Raw genomic sequence first — 11,078 nt, forward strand, 5'->3', positions numbered from 1 at the left:
TATGAATCTCAAGGACTATATGATAATGTCCAAATATTCATGCTACAATTATTTTAGATAATAATAAAAAAAAGTTTATTACTAGAACATACATAATGTCATAGATGGCATACAATAGGATTTTAGGGCACTAATCCTAACATTCCACAACCATCCTATGAAAGTAAACCTTAATAAAAGATTGATCTACTCGATCAACCCTGTCCAAGCCCAACAACATGTTCCTTATAGAAGTAGGAGTTGTGTCTACAGGGATAAAATGTTTTCTTGCTCAAACTGAAATTATCTCAAAAGTCTATCAGCCTTATAGAAAGTCGCCCTCTTTAAGCCAACCAAGAAGATATGATCTGACCTTGGAGATCACAACAAAGGAGGTGGGCACTTCCACCAATAACAATCCCAGTGAATTAAGATATTGGATTTCTTGTCCAAAAATTTCACCCAATCGCTTTCAGTTTGACACTTGGTCTTAAGGATAGCCTTGCTAAGGAAATTACTAGGACCATAATTGGCAAAAGTGTGTGTAGATATCATGTCCAATCTTTCCATCAACCATCTCTGCAAAGTCAAGGGACTCTTGAGGAATTGTTATGATTCTCTACCAAGAAATACAGAGTCCAGCCTTAAAAGAGTTTCTGCCAAGATCAAAGAAGCAGGATTATCACCATCCTTAACTTGACCTATGGCTCGAGCATCCACAAAGCCAGGTCTTCCAATGCAAAGCAAGAATTCTCCCATGAAGCAAAGAGCTAAACCAAAATTTTTCTGCATGTTTTCAGACAAACCATGATTATGTTTATCAATAAGCCTTGTAACAACTACATGAAGATACACCATGTGGCTTTCATTCATGCTACTGGTAACTAAAGTAGAAAGGCCTAAGGCATTAGATAAAATATCCCTGTGCTTGGGATCATAGGAAACTACTATGGATTTTTTTCCAAACTCATAACCCAGAATGACAGAAAATTCTTCAATAGTAGGACAAAGTTTAGCAGTGTTAAACTGGAATACATGATCTTCGGTATCCTAGAACTTCATGGCAGCACGAAGAAAATCCCACTTGATCTTGACATTCCTTAGAGCCTTGATCCCTTTTAGCTTGAAGGTAGTGAAATTGGTCTTGGTGACAAAATCAAAGTTGTGAACCCATCTATTGATATCATGTATGATTGAATAAGGAGGATTTTGATTGTTGGCCATGAATAATTCTTGTATATGATTGTTGTTTCTTGATAGCTTTGATGCAGAGATTTGTTTGTAGATTTAATGCTAAGATAGGTTCTTCTAATCTCTAACCATGCTTAAATAAGTCTAGAGAATTTGAAGTTGATTGGGAAAGTGTTTCATAATCCAGAACAAGTTAAATATTTTTTTGAAAAAAAAAAAAAAAAAAAAACAAAGAAAACGCGTCAAAAAATATGAAAGTTGAAATATATTTTTATATCTTTTAAAACTTATCTAATAGGGTTTATTATTTCTATAACGGACAACTATTTTTTTTTTTTAATCTTAGAAAAATGTTCTCTTGGATTTATCAAAATAAATCTCTTAATTTCCGGGCTTGAGTCTATCCAAAATATCTCTTAGTTGCCGAACTTGAATTTCTTTGTTTTATTTTTATTTTTTGGATAAAAACCGTGTATTAAAAAATGAAAAATTGTAGATGCTTATGTATCTATTCAATGATAAAAAGAGGAAAAGTTGATAAGAACAATTAAGAATTTGTGTCTATCTAAAAGTGATTCTAAATTGCTATCACTTGATGCAACCATGACTTCTAAGTTCAACTTTTATTATATACGTAGCATACTAGTCGCTAAAATGCACGGTATAGTTTAACATAAATGTGTAAAATATATATTTATATCAAAGTTAAAGTGAAAAATAAAATTATTATTCTCTCAATAACTCAAATGATATTTCATTCCTAAATAACATCTACATGCCTCGATGGAGAGGTAGAAACTCTAGAAGTTAAAGCTCACCGAGCCCTCTTTAGTCTTGTGTCATTTTTGTACCTCCTTAGGGTGGTTTTTTCATTCTTTGTGGAATAGCCACCAATTAGGTGAAACTTTTAGACTAACAAAGAATTGGTCAGAGTTTGTTATGGCCATTGACTAAATCAAACATTTCAATTAGGAGTTAGGACCAACAAAAATATAGATTGAAAGGAAATATAGAGACCCAGATTTCAAAACAAATCAAAATCAAGATAATTCAATTACTCTAAAANTTATGTATCTATTCAATGATAAAAAGAGGAAAAGTTGATAAGAACAATTAAGAATTTGTGTCTATCTAAAAGTGATTCTAAATTGCTATCACTTGATGCAACCATGACTTCTAAGTTCAACTTTTATTATATACGTAGCATACTAGTCGCTAAAATGCACGGTATAGTTTAACATAAATGTGTAAAATATATATTTATATCAAAGTTAAAGTGAAAAATAAAATTATTATTCTCTCAATAACTCAAATGATATTTCATTCCTAAATAACATCTACATGCCTCGATGGAGAGGTAGAAACTCTAGAAGTTAAAGCTCACCGAGCCCTCTTTTAGTCTTGTGTCATTTTTGTACCTCCTTAGGGTGGTTTTTTCATTCTTTGTGGAATAGCCACCAATTAGGTGAAACTTTTAGACTAACAAAGAATTGGTCAGAGTTTGTTATGGCCATTGACTAAATCAAACATTTCAATTAGGAGTTAGGACCAACAAAAATATAGATTGAAAGGAAATATAGAGACCCAGATTTCAAAACAAAACAAAATCAAGATAATTCAATTACTCTAAAAATATATACTTTAATATAAAGTCTAGCAGAAATAATTAGTATTAGTTATCACATCCTTGATTTTGTCAAAACATGATTAGAATTTGAAATTGATATAAGGAGAGGATTATGAAAATATATTGAAAACTTAATTAAGATTAATTCAATCTTTCAAACACAACTATTGAATTCTACTAAATGGAGTAACATACAAAAGTAGTGGGTCATCATCGAATTCAGGAAGTTTATCTTCTTTCTTCTTCTAAAAAAATTTATATGCTAAACGTATTCACTTTTAGTCATGATTGCCTACTGCATGATGAACATAAAAGATTGATTTCATAAACAGAAGTAGTGGCTCACCACCAAATTCAAGAAGTTCATCTTCATGCTTCATGCATACAAAACCTAATGTTTAGGCTTTGCAGGATAAAACGTTCCCAACTGTTAAATCTTAGTAGTCACAATGCTGCTCTTTAACTTAATCTAAACTCTTCAATTCCATTAGTAAAAATAATATACCTGTTAAAATATAGGAATTTTGCTGGTGAGTATGAGGTCTTTGCTATGAAGTACAAAATTGCTTTTGGAGGGGTGATTTATGTTTGTGTTTGTGTCGTACAGGGTTCTTTTGAAGAAATCCTAATTTTATTTTTTACAAGAGTCAAATAGAGTTTTAAAAAAATATTAATGAGATATAAATTTGTGAGGCTTGCAAAGCAAATGAGTCAAAATTTTAAAAGTCAACAAAGGTCGAAGTCTTCACTTTATATGATATATATATATATATATAATATGATATGATGATATGATTTATTTAAAAGTAGGGATTATCATGCGAAACAAATGGCTTGAAATGAAAGAAATGGATCCCATCTCCCAATAAGAAAAATTATCTAAACTCCACATAATTTGAAAAGATAACAAAAACATTAAACAAACTCCTCACAAAAGCTATCTTGGCATATTAAGACTTAAAAATTCTAATTCACTAGTCGCTAATCCATGCGATACACGGGATAATTTAACAGAATTTATATATATTAACTTTGCTTAAAGAAATACTTGTTTCAAAATGAATATGTTTTACCTTCTACTCATAATATGGCTCAAAGCATATTACTCCATCCATCCCAATTTGTTTGTCCTGTTTCAAAAATCAAACTTTTTAAGGAAATATCATTTATTATCTTGTCTGTCTTAAAAAATGTATAAGTTTCCGAAACTACTTATCAAAAAATAGAAATATTAAATTTGAAATTACAAGCACAAAAATCTAAGATAAATCCCTTTTATTTTGATAATTAGGTCCTTAAAATAATAATTATCTGATAGATAAATATTCTAAAAAGACTTAATTATCAACAATTCCCTTGTTATCTGATTATCCATTTTATTCCTATGCAACCAAGCTTATTTTTGATAAAATCCAACAGCCAATCATGTAAATTATTCAATTAATTTTAATTGTTTAACCAATCAGAATTAATTTTAATTAATCACACGTGATCAACTTCACCCACATATGATGCATGCAAACTATGAAAACTTGATCTTGTGATATCTTTTAATCCGACAGTCCGATTTGAGAATCGGGCATATCGTCGCAACCATTAGAATCTCAAGATCATTTTTATGATATGTGATGAATGATTTAATACATGAAATGCAACTATGATTTTTGGGTACTTGAAATGGTCATTTTAGTAACCTTCCAAAATTAAATTGTGGGTGGAAAATCAAGTGTCTACAGAATGCCCCTCATTCACAGAGCTTGAAAAGAAAATGTCAATGCAAAACAAAGACAATGATTTTAGAAACCATGATTTAATCAAGGCTGATATTTCAAAGATTTCCTACTCCTAGAACCTATAACCTTGGGATGTAGAACTAGTGTTTTATTATTTTACAAAAAATGAGAAATATGGACATCTAATCTACTTGATAATTGATGAACTTGGATAAATTCTTGAATACTGATGAGGTAATCAAGAACTGTATTAACCTAATCTAAAATGAGGTAATCAAGAAATATATTTGCTCGATCCAAAATGAGGTAATCGAGAACTGTATTCGCCCTATCTAGAAGTCAATTGAGAACTTTATTTGCCCAATCTGACTTGGAACGATTGAGAACTTTATACGCCCAATGTGGAATAAGGTGACCAGGAACTATATTTAGCCGATCTGGAATGAGGTAACCGAGAACTATATTCACCCGATTTGGAATAAGGTGAGCAGGAACTATATTCGTCCGATCTAGAAGTCAACTGAGAACTATATTCTCCTAATCTGACTTGGAACGATTGAGAACTTTATACACCTAAATTGGAATAAGGTGACTAGGAATTGTAGAAATGAGGTAACTGAAAACTATATTTGCCCGATCTGGAAGTTAACTAAGAACTTTATACGTCCAATCTGGAATAAGGTGACTAGGAACTATATTCGCCTAGTCTAAAATGAGATAACCGAGAACTATATTCGCCCGATCTAGAAGTCGACGAAGAACTCTATTTGCTCAAACTGACTTGGAATGATTGAGAACTCTATTTGCCTAATCTGGAATAAGGTGAACGAGAACTGTATTCACTCGATCTAGAAGCCGACTGAGAACTCTATTCGCCCAATCCTGACTTGGAATGATTGAGAACTCTATTCGCCCAATCTGGAATAAGGTGATCAATAATTGTATTCACTTGATCTAGAAGTCGATTGAGAACTCTATTAGCCCAATTTGGAATAAGGTAACCAAATACTGTATTCGCCCAATCTGGAAGCTGACTGAGAACTCTATCGCCTAATCTAGACATCTAGCCTTTCCTGAAATGGACAAAGAAAATCGAATTAGAATTGCGATGATAGATACTTTATCTACTCAACTATTGGGGATGTGGAATTTTCTGTTCATTTTTTTTTCACCAAAATAATCAATTTTATCCCTGTGAAATTTCCTCTCTTCTTGGAAAATCTCATCTTTTTTTTTTTTTTTTTTGGATGAGTTAACTCAAATTTGACTGAGTCAACTTAGTCAATCTTGGGTTGACTTAACAATTAAAAGAGGGAAGGGAGATGGGGGGCCCGAAATTTTGGCCTCTCTCTTCTTTTTCATTTTTTCTTATTTGTTCTCTCTTTCTTCTTCCTTCATTGCCACTATTCACAAGCTCCATTTCTCTTGCATTTTCTCTTTTTCCACACCATTTCTTGCTTAGAAAATCACTTCTCTAGTCTTCAAAACTTGATTTTTACCATCTTCTTGAAAATCTCTTTAGATCCTTAAGTTTTTTTAGTATCCTTAAAAAACCCATTTTTGAAACCTGTTTTCAAACCTTCTTCTTCTTCTTCTTCTCCTTCTTCTTCTTCTTTTTAATCTTATCTTATCTTCCATGGCTTTTCCTCCTAGACCACCTAAGTTTCTCACATTTCATGGGAAGAGATATGATCCATCAATTGAGTGGAATGATGAGGAGGGATTCCTTCATGACTCAATCAATTATGCTCATACCCATCTACCAAAGACTTCAAGGTGAGCTCATTTTTTGTTTTTTTTTTTGGTTAATTTGTTGATTTCTTGCTTGGTTGAGAACTTTATGGTGGGCATTGTTATTTTTGTTGTCATTTTCTCTCATAAGAATTCTAGGCTGTTGTATGATTTGGGTGAAAATTATTGTGTGTAGGCATGTTGATTTTTTTGGGCATTTTTGAATTGTTGAGTTGTTTGATATTGTCAAGTTTTGGACAATGTTGATGATTTATGGAGCTTTGCATTGTATGTAGCTTTGGGCATTGTTGGATGAATTTTGACTTGGTTTCAATGGGTATGAAATTATGAGAATTTGATGTGTAGAAATGATTGAGTAAACTTTTTTGATGGGTATGGAAATTTTGTTGGGATGTGTATGCATTATTTTTCATGGGTAAGAATTTCTCTCTCTCTCTCTCTCTCTCTCTCTCTCTCTCTTTTTGGTTGGATGTATGTTTGGGACTTTGTTGAATGAATTTATGGAGATGAAGATTTTTTGTTTTGAACAATTAATTGGGACATTGTTAGATGAATTCATGGATATGGAATATTCTTTGAATTGTTGTTGGGATGTCATTGAACTTTAATTTGTGAAATTATTTATTTTACACAATGGCATTTTTGAATTGTTGATTTTTTGTGAAGGGCATTTTCATTTGGTTGCTAGGATTTTTGAATGGACATTCTTGGAACAGGGCATTTTTGTGGATATCATGATGATTGACCAAAAAAAAAAAAAGAGGTTGATTATATTTCTCACATGAGGTATTTCTCTTGGTTGGTTGCCTAAGACTCATCTATCGACGCTTCCAAAGTGCTCTTTGTAGGCTTGGCAAATGGTAATTGATGGCTTAGACGCCGAGGATGTGAGTTTTATTTTTTGGTTCATTGGTGGAGGTTTTCTTCTTTTTGTGTGTGTGTGTGTGTGTGGGTATGTTTTCTCTTTTCATTTTGGACTCTTTGTGATGTTTAGATGGGCTTGGATCCTTGGACGGGATGCGAGGGTTATGTTGAATGTGCATGGGTTTTGGAGTTAAATGAGCATTAGGTCTTATTTGAATGTGGCCATGATAGATACTGGTATCTTAGAGATCAGGTGCTTCCACAGGTTCACCATGCATATCCTCCTGAAGTGATCCCTATCCATCCTTGTCCCTTGCAATGTTTGTGGTCCCATGGTGTTGGAAGTCCTCCTTCTAGCAATATTGGTGGTCCTACTTCTTTTGCAAAAACGTATCCCAATTTTCCGGCATGGCAATACAAGCTAATGAATCCTTATGGATCTTACAACTTTGTGAATCTAAAACGGACAGAATATACCCTGAATGTCCCTTGGACTAGCCTGGTACATTTCCAAACCCTTTAGTCTCTTGTCCAATTCTCTGTCTATTCAGCTGTTTCCGAACTTGTGACCTTATACTCCAAGTTGTTGTTGACCTCATGGAGGAAAGCATGTGGATGATTGGAGGCTTGTAGCTAGTGGCACGCACACAATCTTCCCAATATGTGCCCAATGAAGTGAATTGGGTAAAAGATGACACTCCCCCCATTGACTTTTGCTTGAAATTCATAGTAACGGACTTAACACCTATCTGTGATGATTTTACAAAGCAATTGAATGGCAAACGTTGAGGCCAACACAAGATCTTTGAGAGAAAGAATCAAAAACCTTGAATTTTAGAATAGGCAGCAAGAACCTCAATTTTATGCAAGTCAAGAGCAGAAAGGAGACACAAAGGGTGGTTCTTCTAGAGGTGGGCCTAGAAGATCTTCCTACCAGGGGACTCGAAGTCCGAATGTCGATTAACTTGTATTTTGATTTTCTTGCAAGAGATAAAATACTCCTAATCAAACAATTTGTTTTAATTTCCATCTTTAGCTCCTTGTCCTTAGATGACTTTAGCCTTGCTAGGATTTAGATGAGACAAGTTTAGAATTGACTTGATGAAACTTTGTAGTGTACAATTTGAACTTATCTACTCACCTAAATGAGGCATAGCCAAATGCCCCTAGTTTGGAAATTTATGAGTGATGAATTTTCTTTTTTCTTTTTTCCTTTTTTTAAGATTTCTTATGGAAAAGAGATGATTGATTTGGTTTGTTTTAGAAAGGGGATAAGGCATGGCCGAATGCCCCTAGTTTAGAAAATGATGCATGGTTTTGCAAAATTTTGAGTTGGTTAATTTCCTTCTCTCTCTCTTTTTTTTTTTTTTTTGGGTTCTTTTTTTTTTTTTTTTTTTTTTGAAAAATAAACGAGGCATGGCTGAATGCCCCAATTTGACCATCAATGTGAATTTTTGAGATATTTTTATTGCACAACTACTTTTATTGGAGTGAAAACAGGACCAGAATGAGTCAAAAACATGCCCAAAATGCCAAATAAGTTGAAACACCCACGAAGGGGATTGGGTGCCAATCAACACTCTTGGAGTGCCAATCGACACTTGGGGAGTGTCGATCGACACTCAAGAAATGCCAATTGGCACTTTGGGGTGCCGATTAGCACACCTAATCTTACCCCAACATAAAACCAAAAGTTTCATTATCCAATATATATATATATATATATATATAGACACACACATGCCATTAAGCTCATAATATAAGCAAATCTAAGTTTCAAATATTACATTTGCTCTAAGACTTCCTCGCCTCTAGTATTAGTTATTAGCTCTGTTTCTTTTCTTTTTCTTTTTTTATCCATTTTGTTCATCATTTGATTTATTGAGATTCATAAATATTTTAATTTTGTAGATTCATAAAGGGTTTAATGAAATCAAACATGTGGAGCATAAAATGCCAGAATTTTTTTCTCCCAACTTTTTGTGGGTTTTACTTATTGGTTCATTACAAATTAGGAGTTAAAAACGTTGTCGAGACCCAATCGGCATGACAATAAATTATTAGACTTACAAACATTGATAGGATTGTAGAGAGTGAAAGATAGAAAATGCTCAAAATATAAGGTAAAGAATTATGTAGATAGATTTTTATTAAACATGAAAATTTTTTATATTAGGAAAGAGGTTGACATAAACTAATAAGGCATGTGAAGATCTCATATTTAATCATCCCAAGTAAGTTTACTCAATGCATAAGGTTAACACTAGACACTTATTCCTTCTTTGTTTACACTATACATCAAGAAAGTTGAAATAGTGCTAAGATGTTATGTTTTATCTCCTCAAAATGGTCATTTATTACAAGATTGTTAAAATAATTTCCATTTGATTTACTCTAGGTGAAACTGTGTTAAACTTTCAACTTTCAAGTGGTTCAGTAATCGTTAAAATAATTTTGATAATGTTAGTAAAATATATACTCCAATTTATACTTTCATTTATTATTAAGTTTGTTATCGAAGATTATACTCTATTACTAATAGTTTAGTATGAATAAAACTTTATTTTCTAAGTTCTAAAAAATTTTAAAATTATACTTCACTGAGAATTCTATTACCAAATGTTTCAAGTAATTTAAAATAAATTTCATATTTATTTAAATTATAAATTAAATAACTTTTTGTTTTAATATGTATAATTTATATACTACACACCATGTATGCACAAAGTGACTCAATACATGTATGTATTACATGTTTCAAAACTAATTAGTTTTTATCGTGTGGCTCACAAATTATTAATATAGTTTCAACATATATAACTTTTAATTAAGTCGTGTATCGCACGGGCATAATACTAGTAAATAAATAAAACTAATAATTAATAAGTCCTACCCAATATGTGAATTGGCACTGATCACACTGATCAATTCAAGCCTACCAAATTCACATGCCGCTTCATGGTATTGTGTGTCACAATGTAGTTACAAGCACTTCTTGATATGTTCATAACATTTAAGGTTCAAATTTTCCTTCCCATTGTAACTATCAAATTTTTTTTTTTTTTTAAAAGAAGCTACTAGCACTTAGTTTATACATGATTTTATTTTTTATTTTTATTTCTATCATGTTTTTTCCTCCTTTTCTTGGGATTTTTTTTTTTGTCCTGATAATTTTATTTATCCTAATATATATATATATATATATATTTTGCCTAGATTTTATTTTTAACTTTCAATTGTATTTCTAATATTGGTACTCTATCAGCATTTCAATACTCATAAAATACTTTTAATTTCATATGGTCAACAGACAAGGGCTTATCATTTTTATTAAAACAGATAATAATGTTATATTGACAGCTTTTAAACCAAACAAAATTTACTTATGAACCATGTCTACTTTGGATTCACTAATTTTTTTATCAAAAGATTGTCGAAAACTGTTTATCTTTAAATTTCAATTTATTTTAGTTAAATAAAAACATAATTGAAATCAAAATATAAAATAATGATTGCATCGTTTAGTGTTTAACGCTTCGTTTGTTTTGATATAAAATATTTTTAGGAAATTATTTTCCAATTTTACAATGTTTGTTTTACAGTAAAATATCACTACAATAAAATGTAACTATAGTGATGAATTTTAGTGACGAAAATTTTTTCATCACAAAAAAGTACCATATAGTAATTTTGTCGCTATATATATAAAAAATAGTAACATTTAGCGATGAAGCTTAGATTTCGTTGTTGAATGTGACATTTAGTGACGAAAATAAATCGTCTCTGAAAGGAAAACAATGGCCATTAGTTTTATTATTTGCAACGAATCTGGCTTTGTCGCTAAAGGCATACAACAGTGACGAAATCAAATCATGACTAAAAAGCATGTATGTATATCACACTTTCAACCTTTTTTTTTTTTTTTTTTTTTT

At 31.7% G+C, this 11,078-nt stretch overlaps 1 protein-coding gene across 1 annotated transcript in view; it reads right to left on the minus strand.

The window, feature by feature from the left end:
• Positions 1–360: 360 nt before the first annotated feature.
• The window catches only part of LOC112023672 (probable beta-D-xylosidase 5), a 20,209-nt gene continuing 9,491 nt past the window's right edge, over positions 361–11,078 (minus strand). The window contains exons 7-8 of the mRNA XM_065767732.1: positions 613–765; positions 361–558 (exon numbers count right to left, since the gene is read on the minus strand). Of these exons, the coding sequence (XP_065623804.1) occupies positions 361–558; positions 613–765 (351 nt within the window). The remainder of the gene's footprint in view (positions 559–612; positions 766–11,078) is intronic.

This window comes from Quercus suber, unplaced genomic scaffold, assembly GCF_002906115.3.
Source record: "Quercus suber isolate HL8 unplaced genomic scaffold, Cork oak 2.0 scaffold_841, whole genome shotgun sequence".
NCBI classification, from domain to species: Eukaryota; Viridiplantae; Streptophyta; class Magnoliopsida; order Fagales; family Fagaceae; genus Quercus; species Quercus suber.